Here is a 19,392-nt window from a genome sequence, read left to right as displayed (position 1 = left end):
TTCATTCCCCAACTCATAAGTTTCTGAAGATGTTGCCAGCAGCTACATTTTATATCCAACCTTTTCACTCAGGACATAGCCCAAGCATAGTGACCTGCTGACAGTGATTAGCCTACAGATGTGACCTAAGAAAGGCTAATTCTATTCCTTCTCTGGGATTTCATGAAACTGCTTGAAGAGAACATTTACCTTTTCTATGAAGCCACTGTAAAATGCAAGGCTGCCACTGTTTTTGTCCACAATGCTTATTCTCTGCTGTACAAAGGAAGCTTGACTGGAGTCAGAGAAAATAAGAACCACAGGGAGAAGGCATGGAAGCAAGGGAGCCACATTGTCTGACTCTCTGAAGATCGTGAGACATCTGTATACCTGATTTTCAATTTCTGTCACTAATACATCAAGCTCATTTTAACTAGTTTCAGCCAATTTTAACCTGGTAGATGAGTCCAGACCAAAACTGGGTAAAGCGTGGATGAAGAGGGAGAACAGACAGGTAGAAGAGAGTCAGTCATAAGGTTACGGTAGTAATGGGGAAGAGTACCCAGATCAAAGCAGCATCCAGAAGAAGTGGCAGGACTTGGTTGGGACCAGATATACTCAATGAGAAGGAAAAATTGTCAAAAACAGGAAAATTTTTGCAAGAAGGGGCAGTTAGGATGGGGAAGTGGATTTGAAGGGAAATAATAGTCAAATGATGACAGCTGAGTTCCTGGTAAAGCCAGGACTTTGTCAGCCTACGGTTTCAGTTTGATGACCCACCCCACACTGGGATGATGATGGGAAATCAGGAAGGTGACCTGATTTTGTGCTTTGTGTCAGTGCTGAGCAGAGGATGACAGAAAACTCTGATTATGCTTCGCTCACTCAGTCTTTACCAGGGAGAATTTGTAGCTTCGAACAGAGTTTCTTGAATTGTGATCCCTAGATGAGCAGCATCTGTATCACTTGGGAATGTATTAGAAGTACAGAGTCATGGCCCAACCCCAGAGGAAGGCATCAGAGACCCTGGGGGTGGGGGCAGGGTCTGCCTTTGACTAGTCCCCGTGGTTGACACTGATATCCACTAACAGCTGGTGAAGAGTACGCTCTATATGGGGCTCTACCACAGGTGAGGCAACCCACCACTGACTACTATGATTTCACACAGGAAGAAGGACTCCCTTTGAAAAATTCATTTTCCCTGAATCTGTTCAGTCAAAAACTGTATATTGAATATGTGCTATCTGCCAAGCACTTTGGACACTGTAGAAAACAAACCTGATATCTTCAACTATGAAAATACATAGATGTTGGCAATTAAAAAATAGGCTATAGTCAGGGGAGAACAAGATGGTGGAGGAGCAGGTGGATGTGGAGTCTATCTCTTTCCACAGATACATCAGGAACACAGCTTCAGACACAGAAGTGCATGCAGAACAGGAGCTGAGAGTGGACAGGAGGACCTGAGCAGTGGAAAAGAATATATAGGAGCATGCAAAATTTGGTAGGACAAAGGAACTCAGTAGGAAAAACAGGAGTATTAGTAGGACTGGACCTGCCCTTAGTGGGTGGGGGAACTGAAACAGAGGCCTGATCTCCACATCGGGGCAATTGTCTGAGTCAGAGGAGAAACATTTAAGGCTGGGAGTGAAACAGTTGAACTGTGGCAGCCTAAATGGAATGAAAATCAGACAGTCCTTGCCACAGTCATACAGACCCCAGACAGGGATGCAGGTTCCCCTGGAAGGCGCAGCAGCTAGGAGCTGGAATTTAGGGATTGTGGAGCAATCCCAGGATGAGGGCTGCTGTTAACTGCAGAGAGACAAATCAAGGGGATTTGAGGGAGGAGATTGGGGTGGGAAATGCCTGTGGAGGAAAGCCAGGCAGCCATGGAAGAAAGGCGAAACTGCTGAGTCATGCATAGGGGGTGGAGCCATCACCATAGCCTCTCTCTTCCCACACACCAGCATTGGCAGCTGAACAATAGAGAGGCTGGCCCATCAAACACCTGAAGCACTGAATAGTTCCCCACCCAGGGTGCTTCTTTAAGAGACTGATGCGCCAGAACTACAGAGTAGGACACCACTCAGAGTGTCATTTTAAGTGCCTGACATGCTGATCTACAGAGTAGGAACCCAGCCAGGGGGCCCCCTGTATGTGCTTGATGCACCAACAACAGAGAAGGACCCCAGGCAAGGGATCCCTCTAAGTGCCTGAAGGGGCAGAGCTACAGAGAAAGACTGGTGAAAGAAAGAGGTCTTCTCATTTCCAGCTACAAGAGTCTTAAAAAAAGACTCAGATAGGGCCATAACTCCTGGGGCAGAGGAATTATGTCCGTGTCCTGCACACTTGGTGCACCCAGGGTCCCTGCAAGCCAAGCAGTTTCACCACCTTCACACTCAACTCTCACTAGGGCAGAGCTGCCACAGGCAAAAAAAAAAAAAAAAAAAAATCTTGTGTCTATACATGCAGGGTTGCTTTGGTTGTGTCCAATTCTTTGTGACCCTGTAGACTGTGGTCTGCCAAGCTTCTCCATCGGGGACTTCTCTAAGCAATAATACTGGAGTGTATTGGCCAATACTGGTTGCTATACCCTTCTAGAGCATTGTATTTCCTGCTGCCTTAGCTGCCAACTCCCCTGAGTACCTGGTGCTGCCAGAACCACTGCGACCCAAGCAGCTGCACCTCCTCCACACTTGGCCCTCACAGGGGCAAATCCAAGGGCAGCCTCAGGAGCAAACCCCAGTGGATGATCCCCCATCCAGAGGTGGAAATAAAACTACAATTGAAACCCAAGGGCAGTGTGGCTAAGGAGGAAGACCCAAAACTTTCCCACCAGCTATACAAGCTGCAGATTAAATTTCCACAATCAACTAGGCAGACTCCGTGTCTATGGACTATATTAAAGGACTTTGAGAGCTCCCACAAAGGAAAACACACTAGTTCTGATAGCTGTGGACATTGGAAGCAAGAACACACAGGCATAGGACCAGATTAGATTCTGAGCTGCCCCCAGAGCAGGTCCAGAGAGCAGCAAAGTGTTGGAGGGCATCCTAGGGAGGTGAGGTGGACGGTGACTACCAGTGAGGGAAAGGACTCTGACAGCAGTGACTTATTCTTACGTTTTCACTTGTTCTATTGGATTTTTGTGTGTGTCTTTCCCCCTCTGTTGTAGTTGTAGATTTTATTGGCATTATGAAATCTAATTAAATTTTTGACCTTTTTTTCCACTAAGTCACATTTTTTGTTGTCATAAATCTCTGCCTCTACGTTGGGCTTTTGCAGCTCCGTGGAGTTTTCCTTTTCTTTTTTTGATTTTAATTTTTTTAACCTATTATAATTTTTCTACATTTATTCCTTTGTTTGCTTTTCCTACTATTCTGTTCCCCTTGCAGCTAATCTTCAATGTATATAAGTCTTCTTTATCTACCTCTATTTAATTTTGCATACCTATTCTTTCTTTCCTTTCCTCTCAACACGTTTGTTAGTTTCATTTTCATTGCTTTATTCCCCAATTGGCATCTTGCTTTAGTTTTGTTTTCCAGTTTGTGCTTTAGTTAATTTTATTCTTAACTGGTAGATATAATTTTTGGTTTCCTTTGTTCATCAGGTCAATTTGTTGTACTTTATTTTTGTTGGACTGTTTTGATTTTGCTTATGGGTGTGTATATATATGTGTGTGTATTCAGTCACACTTTTTATTGTTATAAACCTCTGCCTCTACATTGGCCCTTTGCAGTTGTGTGGACTTTTCCTCTTTTTTTTTTTTCCTTTCTTTCTTTTTCTTTTCTCTTTTTCACAATTTTAATTTTTAATTTTTTAAAACTATTATATTTTTTCTACATTTATTCCTTTGGCTGCCTTTTCTACTGTTGTTTCCCCCTTGAAGTTGATCTCTAATGTATATAAATCTTCTTCATCTACCTCTATTTAACTTTGCATATCTGTCCTTGCTTCCTCTTCTTTCTTTGCTTTCCTTTCAACATATTTGTTAGTCTTGTTTTCATTGCTTTATTCCCCACTTGGCACCTTGCTTTTTTGTTTTCCAGTTTGTGCTTCAGTTAGTTTTATTCTTAACTGGTAAACATAGTTTTTGATTTCCTTTGTTCACTGGGTCAATCAACTGTACTTTATTTTTGTTGGACTATTATGACTTTGCTTATGGGTGTATATGTATATGTATATGTGTATATTCCATTATTTTAATTATTATTTGCCTGATTTTGTAACTGCCATTTATCTAGGGTTCCCCTTTGGTTTCTCATTTTTGAGTATTTGTTTTAATCTCACTTAATGTCATAAGAAACTACTTGTGGAATCTTCATTCCTGACCAGAGATAAAGTCCTGAATCTTTGTAATAGGAGCAGACTCCAAGCTACCAGAGAACGAACCCTAGGGAGTATCAAATTGTGAGAACTCACACAAAGGAAGCCACTGGAATACAAGACTCAACATCATCCAACCACCAGTAGAACCCTGTGCAAGACACCTCATCTAAACAATAAAACAAAAATACAAACCCAATAATCAGCAGACAAGATTACCACCTCAGTCAGCCTTGCCCATCAGAGGAAAAAGAAAGAAACCAAAAAACTCAGCACAAATATCACCCTGTATGAAGCTTACACAAACCAATGGACCAACCTTAGGAGGGCAGAAACCAAAAGGAAGAAAGAATTTAACCCTGAAGCCTGAGAAAAGGAGACCTCAAACACAAGAAGTTAAAAAAAAAAAAAAAAAAACAAAAAACGAAAAGGCAGAGAAATACTACACAAATGAAGAACAAATTAGAAACACAGAAGTCCAAATAAATGAAGAGGAAATAGGCAAACTACCTGAAAAAGAATTCAGAATAATGATAATAAAGATCAAAAACCTTGAAAACAAAATGAAGAAAAAGCAAGAATTAATTAACAAAGACCTAAAAGAATTAAAGAATTAAAAGAATTAAAGAATAAACATACAACATAATTACTGAAAGTAAAAATACTCTGGAAGGAATCAATAGCAGAGTATCTGAAGCAGAAGAACAAATCAGTGAGCTGGAAGATAGAATGATGGAAATAACTTCTGAAGAACAGAATAAAGTAAAAAGAATGAAAAGAATTGACAATCATCTCAGAGACCTCTGGGACAATATCAAATGCACCAACATTCAAATTTCAGGGGTCTCAGAAGAAGAGAAAAAGAAAGGGTATGAGAAAAGTTTTGAAGAGATTGTAGTTGAAAATTTCCCCAACATAGAAAAGGAAATAGTCAATCAAGTTCAAGAGGCACTGCTGCTGCTGCTAAGTCGCTTCAGTCATGTCTGACTCTGTGTGACCCTGCTGTCCTTGGGATTCTCCAGGCAAGAACACTGGAGTGGGTTGCCACTTCCTTCTCCAATGCATGAAAGTGAAAAGTGAAAGTGAAGTCACTCAGTTATGTCCAACTCTTAGCGACCCCATGGACTGCAGCCCACTAGGCTCCTCCATCCATAGGATTTTCCAGGCAAGAGTACTGGAGTGGGTTGCCATTGCCTTCTCCGCCAAGAGGCACAGAGTCCCATATAGGATAAACCCAAGAAGAAACACACCAAGACACATACTAATCAAACTAATGAAGACTAAACACAAAGAAAGAATATTAAAAGGAGCAAGGGAAAAGCAACAAGTAACATAGAAGGGAAACCCCATAAGTTTAACAGCTGATCTTTCAGCACAAATTCTGCAGGCCAGAAGGGAATGTCAGGATATATTTAAAGTACTGAAAGAGAAAAATCTACAACCAAGATTATTGTACTCAGCAAAAATCTCATTCAAAAATGATGGAGAAATAAAAAGCTTTTCAGATAAGCAAAAGTTAAAGAGAATTCAGTACCATCAAATCAGCTTTACAACAAATGTTAAAGGGACTTATATAGTTAAGAAATACAAAAGAAGAAAAAAGATCTACAAAATCAACTCCAAACAATTTAAAAAAATGGCAATAGGAACATAAATATCAATATTTACTTCAAATGTAAATGGATTAAATGTTCCAACCAAAAGACACAGACTGGCTAAATGGATACAAAAACAAGACATATATATATATGCTGTCTACAAGAAACCCACTTCAGTCCTAAAGACACATACAGACTGAAAGTGAGAGGATGGAAAAATATATTCCATGCAAATGGGGAGCAAAAGAAAGCTGGAGTAGCAATTCTCATATCAGACAAAATAGACCTTAAAATAAAGAAGGTTACAAGAGATAAGGAAGGATACTACATAATAAACAAGGGATCAGTCCAAGAGGAAGACATAACAATGCACCTAACAAAGAAGCACCTCAATACATAAGGCAAACACTAACAGACATAAAAGGAGAAATTGATGGTAGCACAATAATAATAGGAGACTTTAACACCCTTCTCACACCAATGAGCAGATCATCAAAACAGAAAAATAATAAAGAAGCACAAGTCTTAAATGATACATTAGATAAGATGGATCTCAATGATATCTTCAGGACAGTCCATCCAAATGCAGAATACACCTTCTTCACAAGTGCACATGGAATATTCTCCAGGATAGACCACACCTTGGGTCACAAATCAAACCTCAGTAAATTAAAGAAAATTTAAATCATATCAAGCATCTTCTCTGACTAAAATGCTATGAGACTAGGTATCACCTACTAGGAAAAAAAACTGTAAGAAACACAAACACATGGAGATTAAACAATACATTTCTAAACAACCAACAGGTTACTGAAGAAATCAAAAGGGAAATAAAAAAAATTCTAGAAAAAAATGACAATGAGAACACAACAACTCAAAACCTATGGGATGCAGCAAAAGAAGTTCTAAGAAGGAAGTTTATAGCAACACAATCCTACCTCAGGATTTGTTCCTCAAGGAACAAGAAAAATGTTGACTATAAAATCTAACTTTACACCTAAAACAACTGGAAAAATAAGATAAAAAGCCCCCTAAATTATCAGAAGGAAAAAAATCATAAAGATCCAAGCAGAAATAAGTGAAAAAGAAATGAAAGAAACAATAAGTAAAGATTAGTAAAACTAAAAGCTGGTTATTTGAGAAGATAAACAAAATTAACAAACCTTTGGCTAGACTCATGAAGAAAAAGAGAAGAATCAAATCAACAAAATTAGAAATGAAAAAGGAGAGGTTACAACAGACAATGTAGAAATACCAAGGATTATAAGAGATTATGAATAATTATATGGCAATAAAATGGATAACCTGGAAGATATGGACAGATTCTTAGAAAAGACTGAACCAGGAAGAAGTAGAAATTATGAACAACCCAAATAAAATCACTTAACTTCAAGTTGTGATAAAAAATCTCCCAAAAAGCAAAATCTCAGGACAAGATGGCTTCACAGGAGAATTCTATCAAACATTTAGAGAAGAGCTAATGCCTATCGTTCTAAAACTCTTTCAAAAAATTGAAGAGGAAGGAACACTTCCATACTCATTCTACGAGGCATCCATCACCCTGATACCAAAATTGGACAAAGATAACACACGAAAAGAAAACTACAGGCCAGTATCACTGATGAACATGGATGCGAAAATCCTCAACAAAATTTTAACCAATGGAATTCAGCAATACATCAAAAAGCTTATACACAAAGATCAAGTTGGGTTTATTTCAGGGATGCAAGGATTCTTCAATATATGCAAATCAATTAATGTGATACATCATATTAACAAATTAAAAGATAAACACCATACAAAAATCTCAACAGATGCAGAAAAAGCTTTTGACAAAATTCAACACCCATCTATGATTAAAACTCTTCAGAAAATGGGCATAGAAGGAACCAACCTCAACATAGTAAAGGCCATATAAGATAACCCTATAGCAAACATTATTCTCAATGGTGAAAACTGAAAACATTCCCCCTAAGATCAGGAACAAGACAAGGGTGTCCACTCTCACCACTATTATTCAACATACTTCTGGAAGTCCAAGCACAGAAATCAGAGAAGAAAAATAAATAAAGGAATCTAGATTGGAAAAAGAGAAGTAAAGCTCTCACTGTTTGCAGATGACATGATACTCTACATAGAAAACCCTAAAGATAGTATCAGAAAATTATTCGAGCTAATAAGTGAATTTAGCAAAGCTGCAGGATACAAAATCAGTACACAGATACCACTTGCATTTCTATACACTAATAATGAAAAATCAGAAAGAGAAATTAAGGAATCAGTCCCATTCACCATTGCAACAAAAAGAATTAAATATTTAGGAATAAACTTACCTAAGGAGACAAAATAACTGTACACAGAAAATTATAAGACAATAGTGAAAGAAATCAAAGATGACATAAACAGATTGAGAGACATTCCATGTTCCTGGGTAGGAGGAATCAGTATTGTGAAAATGACTATACTACCAAACACAATCTACAGATTCAATGTGATCCCTATCAAATTACTAATGACATTTTTCACAGAACTAGAACAAAAAATTTCACAATTCATATGGTAACACGAAAGACCCTGAATAGCCAAAGCAGTCTTGAGAAAGAATGGAACTGCAGGAATCAACCTTCTCTGACTTCAGATTATACTACAAAACTACAGTCATCAAGGCAGTATGGTACTGGAACAAAAACAGAAATATAGAACAATCTAACAAGATAGTAAGCCCAGAAATAAACCCATGCACCTATGGGTACTTTATTTTTGACAAAGGAGGCAAGAATATACAATGGAACAAAGACAGCCTCTTCAATAAACGGTGCTGGGAAAACTGGACAGCTCCATGTAAAAGAATGAAATTAGAACACTTCCTAGCACTTTACACAAAAATAAACTCAAAATGGATTAAAGACCTAAATGTAAGACCAGAAACTATAAAATTCTTAGAGGAAAACAAAGGCAGAACACTCAATGATATAAATCAAAGCAAGATCCTCTATGACCCACCTCATAGAGTAACAGAAATAAAAACCAAAGTAAACAAGTGGGACTTGATTAAACTTAAAAGCTTTCTCACAGCAAAGGAAACTATAAGCAAGGTGAAAGACAACCCTCAGAATGGGAAAAAATAATAGCAAAGGAAATAACTGACAAAGGATTAATTTCCAAAATATACAAGCAGATCATACAACTGAATACCAAAAAACCAACCCAATTAAAAAGTGGGAAGAAGAGCTAAACAGATTTCTCCAAAGAAGACATACAGATGGCTAACAAACATATAAAAAGATGCTCAACATTGCTCATTATTAGAGAAAGGCAAATCAAAACTACAATGAGACATCACCTCACATCAGTCAGAATCACCATCATGAAAAAGTCTACAAAAAATAAATGCTGGAGAAGGTGTGGAGAAAAGGGAACTCTTGCAGTTGATGGGAATGTAAATACACATTTATAGCCACTATGGAAGACAGTATGGAGATTCCTTAAAAAACTAGGAATAAAACCACCAAATGACCCATCAATCCCACTCTTAGGCATATACCCTGAGGAAACCAAAATGGAAAAAGACACATGGATCCCATTGTTCACTGCAGCACTATTTACTATAGCTAGAATATGGAAACAACCTACATTTCCACGAACTGATGAATGGATAAAGAAGTTGTGGTATATATACACAATGAAATATTACTCAGCCATAAAAGGAACACCTTTGAGGCACTTCTAATGAGGTGGATGAACCTAGACCCTATTACACAGAGTGAAGTAAGTCAGAAAGAGAAAGATAAATATCATATGCTAATGCATATATACAGAATCTAGAAAAATGGTACTGAAGAATTCATTTACAGGACAGCAATGGAGAAACAGACATAGCGAATAGACTTATGGACATGGGGAGAGGGGAGGAGAGGGTGAAGTGTATGGGAAGAGTAACATAGAAACTTAATATTACCATATGTAAAATAGATAACCAATGGGAATTTGCTGTGTGGCTCAGGGAACTCAAACAGGGGCTGTTATCAACCTAGAATGGTGGGATGGGGAGGGAGATGAGAGTGTGTTTCAAAAGGGAGGGGATATATGTATACCTATGGCTGATTCATGTTGAGGTTTGACAGAAAACAGCAAAATTCTCTAAGGCAATTATCCTCCAATAAAAATAAATATATTAAAAAAATTAGGATATGTTGACTGAATCACTATTCTGTACACCTGAAACTAATACAATATAATAAATGAACAATATTGCAATAAAAGTTTTAAAAGATGATATGGAAATGAAGACAACCTGAGTGTTGGTTAGGGAATCACAAAGTTTTCCCCAAAGGAATGACATCTAAATTAAGAAGAAATGATTAGAATTAATCTGATGAAGTGAAGATCGGATAATATGAAGGCATTCCTGAAAGGTGAGAGCATGGCTCTTTCAGAGACCTGAAGACAGACCAGCATGAGTGGTCATTGTTAACAATGCTGTTGAAGCTGAGGAGGCTGGTTTGACAGATCATTCAGACCCTTGTAAATTCTATTAACGATTTTGAACTCACTACAGATGGCAACTAAGAGGCTATTGAAAAGTTTCAAGCATAAGCTAACATAATTTTTTAATGTAAACTTTCTATGTAAAAAAAGGCAAAATCTTTTCCATTCCACCAGTGTGGGTATGATGGCATGATGATTTAAATTTCCTCTAAGTTGTAGGTTGCTTACAGAGATAGTTTCTCTGCATGAGGCTTTGATGAAGGTGGGTAGAGTGGGTAATGGGTAGAGTGTCCTTGTGGGACTAAATACCAGGAAGAAACAAGGAAGAAGGGGCTTAGAAGCTGCTTCTGCTTTGTGGTTCTGGCTGAGACTGGTCCTGCTTGTTCATGTCTGAAGTGGCAGGAGTGCAAGTTCATATTCCTGTCCTACACAGGGACCCTGGTGCTCAAGCTGGTCCCATCTACAGCCTTTAGAGATGTCATTCACTTTCCAGTCACCCCCCCTGAGAACGGTACCCAGATCCTCTCCGGCCTTGAGAAGATTTTCACTATTAATATCTTGGTGTGATTGTCCTGTGCTCAGACATCACGTGAATGACCAGTGGAAATATGCAGCGATTTAATGTCAGTCTGTGTATAGTTCACTAATGCTTGAAAAACCACTCAGACTGAGCCTGGACTGCCCTCCCGCATTTCAGTGATGTGACTCATGTTGTCTGCTCAATAGCTGATCCTGCACTACCACAAACAGCCTGCCTATAGTTGAACTCATTGTCTTTCCCAATTTAGCTGGCCTCTGACACTTCTGTTTCTGTCAGTAGCACCAGCTTTTACTGCCTCCCAAGGTCCAAGATCTGAAGTCATCCTTGACTCCTGTAGGGTCTGCCTTTACCAATGCCAAGCGTTCAGTTTTCCTGATGACCTAGCAGTGGGGGGATCCTGTCCACCTGAGGGGGTCCTGCTCAACCCGCCCCAAGGGCCCGGATGCCCACCAGGCCTCTCTGCCAGGCTAGCTTCTCCTTTCCTCAGTCCCAACCCCAGCTCTTAAGGGGATCCCAGGTTGTGGTAGCTCCCAGCAATTTCCCTTTTTTTCAAATTCGTGTAGTATTCCTCTTCTAAAATCTTAAACTTTCATCTTTTTGAGTGTACATTCAACTTCTGTCACTAGTTAATAGGCCACTTAAGTGAAGAATCAAGTCTTTCTGTCACTTTTTATCCTCAGCTCCCAGTATAATATATGGCCCATAGGATTTGCTTAGTGGGTATATTTTGACAATAACCCACAGCAAGAAATAACTATAGGCCCATTGATATCATTTTATTAATAGGCGTCTATGTTAAATACTCTTTTTCTCCAGAGCAGTGCTTTTAAGTTTGGAGAACCAGCCACTATGACTCTAATTGCAAGCATTCCTTTTTCTCTAATTACCATTAAGTCTACAACTAGCCTCTTTAACTGTCTTCCATTAAATTACATTGAAAGTAGATTTGGGGAATGACCACAGATGTTTACTAGTGAGGAGTTCTTAGTCTAGACTAGAAGTAGTGTTTTATTCTGTCCCCAGACACTGTAGCGAAGCCACACTTAAATCATAGTCAAAAGATTACAAGAAATTTGCTTGCTTCAGTATATGGGTCAAACGGTGTCACTTCTCGTTTAACTCCCTTAGCGTGCTTTGCACGGCCCTCCCCACCTCTCTGACCTCATCCCCACCAGCGCCCCCTCCCTCTCTATACCCCAGCAGCAGCAGCAGCAGCTTTCGGTTCCCCAGACCCCAGTGGCATGCTGTCTGCACACCCTTCCCTGTTCCTTCCTCGATTAGTTCCCGTCATGCCTGGGCCACAGGCAGTTCGTCACTTCCTTAAGACAGTCCTTCTCTAATTTCCCAGCACAGATCTACTTTCCTCGTTATACACTCCTACATCATTTATCTCAACTGCGATTAACTGTGACATAGTTTGTGTTCATCTCCACCAGACAGTAAGCTCTCAGATGTCAAGTTCCTGCAATAAAAGACTGATGCACTATAATCAATAAATGCCTGAATGAATAAGTAAATGAGCGTTTTTTGAACAACCCATAAAATTTTCAGAGAAACAAGCCATTATAATATTATTTATATCCAGAGATTAATTTTCCTACTCGTCCTGCCCTGAATGAACATAGGAAGCTCTCTCTGGGTCCTGTGATTCACATGAAAACACACACACACATTTTATAAAGTAAAAGTTTTGTAAAAGCAAGCCCCCAAACCAAGCATTATGCAAAAAACAAACAAACAAACAAACAAACCACACACCAAACCTTGACTTGCTCCCAAACAGAAACCAAGAAACTTAAATGATTGGGTAATAGGAACATTCAAAATATTTGTTTTGTTTCAAATTGTCTCATTGGTGCAAACTAGCTTGGGTAGTCACATTATTTTTTTTTAATTTTAAATTATTCTGAAAATTGTATCCAATTGGGTAAAAAGTGCAAGCAAGCAGCCTCATAGATATTAATATGAATTGTCTGCATGTTGAAACTTTTTAGTACATGGTTATCACCAAAGTTAATGTGGTTTCCTTCTCAGAAGGTCCCAGCAGCCCCGCTGGTGCATCTGTGACCTGTTGCTGTGTCCTTTCAGTCTTGAATTACCTGCTGAGTCAGACAACTGGAGAACAAATTGGCACCAACTGCAGAGGAGACTTTCCTGGTACAAAAATCTGACCTTAATCCCCCCAAGCCTTGAATATCCACTGTCAGGGAGCTAAAAGGTCACCAGATTTGAACTAAGATCTCACACTCTCATTCGTGTTTCCTCCACAATTCTTATCTTTACTGAGAGAGGGGACAGGTCTCGTTTTGTCAATTCTTTGACCAGGATAAATCATCTTTCAGTTAAAAGAAGGGAGAAGGGGAAAGCTAACTATTTTGGAACAGCTTTCAAAACCATGGATATTTGTGCATCATTCTCCCCATCCCTTTGCTCATTTTATACAATCGGACAAATAACAGTATGAATAAATGTTATGCTTTGAGGGCACGGGACACACACACATGTAACTCACAGAGGGAGGAGGTATATTTTGGGGTGCATCAAATCTTTCTCTGGAGAGACTGACCTGCATGCTTGTAAATGATCAGACCCGTCATGGTCCGTGGCAGGAGGCTCCTGGAACCCCGCATCACCAGCAGACTTGCCACCTTTGACCGCCAGCATTTCAGTGCTGGATTCTGTCCCTGAAAATCTTCTCTTGATTGTTGTTTCATTTTGCCCACACCGATGTAGGAGTTGAGGATCCCTGTGGTGGTCCCCACCTCTGCTCTCCTGTTGCTTCCTTGAGGGTCTTTTACTCTCAGAGGACCCTCTCGACAGGGAGACACCACATCCTTCATACGTTGTGCCTTTTGCTCTGTGCAGGTTTAAAGAGCAGCTCTCACAGCTGGTCAGCTCCGTGTGCTTTCTATCTTTGGATCTCAAATGTACTGGATTGATTTCATTAGGAGCAGAAGACTCATCCAGGTTTCCGCTTGTTTTGTTATTTCTCCTTCTTCTCCGCGACAGGCGGAACTTCACTTGGGCTCTTCTCTTTGCCTGAATCCAGTGACTCTCACGCGTGGAAGATGAGTCTGAAGAATCTGTGTCGGTCTCACTGTATCGGGGGCTGGGAACGTGGAGGTGAAAGTCGCTTCTTCTCCCTCTCCCCTGTTCTTGGGCATGCTCGTACCTCTGAGATGCCCGCCTCCTCCTCCTAGACTTCTGTGTTACTGGTTTCTTACCAGGCTCCTGCCTAGCAGGGCTCAGCACTGTGACAGAGGTGCTGTGCTCAAGTGAGGCTCCTGACATGTCATGTGAGATGGCAGATCTAGACAAAGCAGCAGGCAAAGGATGAGGGATTGGGATGGGGAGGAAAGCCATGGGAATTGGAAAGGAGAGGGCAGCCATGGGAAACAGAAAGAAAGAGAGATGAAGATGACAGCATGGACCCAAAGTTCGCAAACAAAGATCAAATGAGGAAAATGTAGTAAAGGAAAAAAAAAAAATCAGGCTGATATAAATTATCCACAGACAAGACAAGACAGCAGCAAGAGTCACACAGTCTCAATATATACAACAAGAGTACAAAACACTGGTCTAAAAGCACCAAACAGGCTCGTTTGCTGCACACTTACCTGCAGATGTCCTGGGTGGATGGACAGACAGACAACCTTGACTGGCTCCTGGGAGCTGTCCCAGTTGTTGGACTGCTGGCCTGGAGAAACAAGTTAGACAATTTGGCATCTTGGTTAAGGTAATACATGGTTGATATCTTGCTTTTTTTCCACATATTTAAAAAATTACAACAAACGTGGCTGCCGGTCATGTTGTTCATAAGGCAGCTCACAGGATATAGGAAGTCGGAGGGCAGGTTTTGCAAAAGTAAAACTGATTTGAGGAACTTGGAACAGCTGAGATGCTGTACCACTTTGCTGTTGCTTCATTTGTGATAGAGGAAGATGATTCCACAAGTTTCTATTCTATTTACTGTAAACTTTTGAGTGGAATGGCTCAATTTGCCTTGGAAACAAATGTGTAACCCTTGAATAGCCTGTGATATAAAGGACACAACAGCTATTATGTGACAAAGATGATACTAATTCAGGAAGCTTCAATAATCAAATAGCCATTAAATTGCTAGATACTGCCTGGAGTTAACATTAAGTCACTTTAAGGCCCCATGAGATGATATATTTAAAAACACTTTGTAATATTTAAAAGCCTGCAGTGATTATTATTATTTTATCATGGAGGCTAATAAAAATCTATCCATCACAACATTATTAACCTTCTTAACTTTTAACTTCATGACCAGACTATGCCTGAGAATAAGAAAGCCTGAAATTATGCAGATTGGCATAAATTTCAGTCTGTTTCATGAGACTCCTATGTTTAAAACACAGCATTTACTTCACTACTTTGAATTTTCTAACCATTATGTTTAATACATGTGATGATGATAAATAAAAACCTAGACTGTGTGAAGAATTTACTGTGTGCCAGGCATGGTACTGTGGTTTATCTGCCATCTGTTTAATACTTATAATAATCTCACAAATGGGAAATAATAATAACTAATAGTTTTGAGGGAATATTATATGCCAGTCACAGTTCTAAATAATTTTCCTATGTTAATTCATTAGTACAAGAAACACATGTGGCAAATATGATAATTTTTTCCATGTTACAGATGAGGGAACTGAGAAATCAGTGCTGCTCGGTAGAGCAGAGCTTCATGTGAGAAATTCTGCTCCTTGATCTGCTCTCATACTCAACTCACAAGGCAACACCCTCCTATACACAGAGGAAATCCAGGGGCTTCAATCACAGATTTAGACCAGTCTGACTGCACAGATGAAATTGCCAGCAAGAAAAATAACAGTAAAGGTAGGTAGATTAACCCCAAATTTCAAAGTTCTAAAAATCCCCATATTAAAGATACATGCATATAAATCAACTATAAGAAAAAAAAAAAAAACTGCAAAAAAGCATAAGCGTGTGAAAGCTGCACAATATGTTACTGAACAACCAATGTGTCACTGAAGAAATCAAAGAAGACATAAAAAGTACCCGGAAGCAAATGAAAATGGAAACAACCTATGCAACTCAGCAAAGATACTTTTAAGGGGAAAGTTTATTGCAGTACAAGCTTACCTAGGGAAACAATTAAAAAATCTCAAATAAACACCTTATCTTTACACCTATAGGAACTAGGAAAGGAAGAACAAGCAAAATCCAAAGTTGACAGAAGGAAAGATATAGTAAAGATCAGAGCAGAAATAAATGAACTAGAGACTTAAAAAACAATAGAAAAGATTAAACAAAAATAATAGACAAGATTAAACTAAGAGCTGGTTCTTTGAAATCTTTTCAAAATGGATAAACCTTTAGCCAGGATCATCAAGAAAAAAAGAGAGAGGGCACAAATCAATAAAATCAGAGGGGAAAAAGTAAAACTACAATCAACACCACAGAAATACAGAGGATCATTAGAGACTACTATGAACAATCACAGGCTTATAAAATGGACAACCTAGAAGAAATGGACAAATTCTTAGAAATGTATAATCTAACAAACTAGTGAATATAACAAAAAATAAACAGACTCACAGATATAGGAGACAAACTAGTGGTTACCAGTGCGGGGAAGGAACAGGGGAGGGACAAAACGAGAGCAGAGGGTTAACAAGTACAAGCTGTTATGTATAAAATAAGTAAGCTGCAAGAATATACTGCACAATGCATGAAATATAGCCAATATTTTATAAGAACTATGAATGGAGTGAAACTTAAAACATTCTGAGTCACTATGCTGTGCGTCCGTAACTCACACAATATCGTACATCAAACGCACTGCAGTGAAAAAAGATTAAAAAAAGATGACAATAAACATAACCGATTGTGGAGTCCAGAGGAAAAGAAGTTCTAAGTCAAGAGGTTAGAAGAACTTCAAGAGGAGGTATGAAGGGCTAAATAATACTGCCTCTTACTCCTACTCAAGATATCAACATTTTAATTTCTGGAATTTGTGAATCTGTTTCCTTACATAACAAAAGTGACTTTGCACAGGTGATTACGTTAAGGACCTTGAGATGGAGAGATGGTCCTGGATTATTCAGGTGGACCAGGTGTAAGCACGAGGATTCTTCTAAGAGGGAGGTGGTAGCATTAGAGTCAGAGAGAAAAGATGAAAGGATGGGAGCAGAGGTCAGAGAGAAGGGGAGATGCTCCACTTCTGCCACTGAAGATAGACAGAGGAGGCCTTGAACGGAGGCATGCAGGCATCCTCTAGAAGCTGGAAAAGGCTGGAAAAGGAGCTTTCCCCTACAGGCTCCAGAAGGAATGAGGTCCCGCTGACATCTGCAGTGTAGCCCCGTGAGACCCATGTTTGACCTCTGACCTCTAGAACTACAGGATGATACATTTGCACGGTAATTTGTTGTAGCAGTCATAGGAAACTAATATAGGGGTAATACTCAGCTAAGCTAAAAGGAAAGTAGGAGTTATTAAAGAAGAGATTAAAAACATTCTGAGGCAGAAGAAGCCATGTGCCCACAGGGGAGCATGGTGCCCTCCACATGTTTCGATAGACTGATCTGCACACTTTGTTCTTATTAAGTTTATTTTATTGAAGTATAGGGGCTTCCCTGACGACTCAGTGGTAAAGAATCTGCCCAGAATGCAGGAGAACTGGGTTTGATTCCTGGATCGGGAAGATCCACTGAGGAGGGAATGGCAACCCACTCCAGTACTCTTGCCTGGAAAATCACATGGACAGTGGAGCCTGACATTCTACAGTCCATAGGTTTGCAAAGAGTTAGACACAATTGGAGGCTTCCCTGGTGGCTCAGAGGTTAAAGAGTCTGCCAGCAATGCGGGAGACCCGGGTTCGATCCCTGGGTTGGGAAGATCCCCTGGAGAAGGAAATGGCAATCCACTCCAGTACTCTTGCCTGGAGAATACCATGGAGGGAGGAGCCTGGTAGGCTACAGTCCATGGAGTCCCAAAGAGCCGGACACGACTGAGCAACTTCACTCATAGACACAACTGACCGACTAATATACACACTGAAGTATCAGTTCAGTTCAGTTCAGTCTCTCAGTCATGTCTGACTCTTTGTGACCCCATGCACTGTAGCACACCAGGCTTCCCTGTCCATCACCAACTCCCGGAGCTTGCTCAAACTCATGTACATTGAGTTGGTGATGCCATCTAACCATGTTATCCTCTGTTGCCTTCTTCTCCTGCCTTCAATCTTTCCCAGCATCAGGGTCTTTTCCAATGAGTCAGTTCTGTTCATTAGGTGGCTGAAGTGTTGGAGCTTCAGCTTCAGCATCAGTCCTTCCAATAAATATTCAAGACTGATCTCCTTTAGGATAGACTGGTTTGATCTCTTTGCAGTCCAAGGTACTCTCAAGAGTCTTCTCTTACACCACAGTTCAAAAGCATCAGTTCTTTGCCACTCAGCTTTCTTTATAGTCCACCTCTTACATCCATACAGGACTACTGGAAAAGCCACAGCTTTGACTAGACGGATCTCTGTTGGCAAGGTAATGTCTCTGCTTTTTAGCATGCTGTCTAGGTTGGTCATAGCTTTTCTTCCAAGGAGCAAGTGTCTTTTAGCTTCATGGTTGCAGTCACCATCTGCAGTGATTTTGGAGCCCAAGAAAATAAACTCTTTTACTGTTTATGTTGTTTGCCTACCTATTTGCCATGAAATGATGGAACCGGGTGCCATAATTTTAGTTTTTTGAATTTTAGGTGAGCTTTTTCACTCTCCTCTTTCACTTTCATCAAGAGGCTCTTCAGTTCCTCTTCACTTTCTGCCATAAGGGTGGTGTCATATGCATATCTGAGGTTATTGATATTTCTCCTGGCAATCTTGATTCCAGTTTGTGCTTCATCCAGCCCAGAATTTTGCACGATGTACTTTGCATATAAGTTAAATAAGCAGGGTGACATTATACAGTCTTCATGTACCCCTTTCTCAATTTGGAACCAGTTCATTGTTCCATTTCTGATTCTAACTGTTGCTTCTTGACCTGCATACAGATTTCTCAGGAGGCAGTAAGATGGTGTGGTATTCCCATCTCTTTAGGAATTTTCCAGTTTGTTGTGATTCACACAGTCCAAAGTTGTGTGTGATCCACACAAACAAACATTGAATTATAGTTGATTTATAATGTGTTAAGTTCTGCTGTACAGCAAAGTGATTCATAGTATATAAAATTCTTTTCCTCCATGATTTATTGTAGGATATTGAATATAGTTCCTTACTATGTGATAGGACCTTGTTGTTTATCCATTTTATAAATAACAGTTTGCATCTGTTAATCCCAGACTCTCAATCCTTCCCTCTCCCACCTCTTCTCCTCTTGGCAACCACAGGTTTGTTCTCTATGTCTGTGAGCTGGTTTCTCTTTCATGGATAAGTTCATTTGTGTCATATCTTAGGTTCCACATGTAAGTGATATCATA

General features: G+C 39.7%; 1 protein-coding gene across 2 annotated transcripts in view; it reads right to left on the bottom strand.

Annotated features, from left to right (window-relative positions):
• The window catches only part of MARCHF1 (membrane associated ring-CH-type finger 1), a 496,731-nt gene that overhangs the window by 125,811 nt on the left and 351,528 nt on the right, over positions 1–19,392 (bottom strand). The window contains exons 3-4 of one of the 2 annotated variants that reach the window (XM_068975579.1): positions 14,550–14,629; positions 13,499–14,242 (exon numbers count right to left, since the gene is read on the bottom strand). In XM_068975579.1, the coding sequence (XP_068831680.1) occupies positions 13,499–14,242; positions 14,550–14,629 (824 nt within the window). The remainder of the gene's footprint in view (positions 1–13,498; positions 14,243–14,549; positions 14,630–19,392) is intronic. The other variant, XM_068975580.1, reaches the window with a different exon arrangement.

The sequence above is a fragment of the Capricornis sumatraensis genome, chromosome 7 (assembly GCF_032405125.1).
Source record: "Capricornis sumatraensis isolate serow.1 chromosome 7, serow.2, whole genome shotgun sequence".
NCBI lineage: Eukaryota > Metazoa > Chordata > Mammalia > Artiodactyla > Bovidae > Capricornis > Capricornis sumatraensis.
Note: the sequence above shows the minus strand (reverse complement) of the source record. Positions and strands in the feature narration are given on the sequence as shown.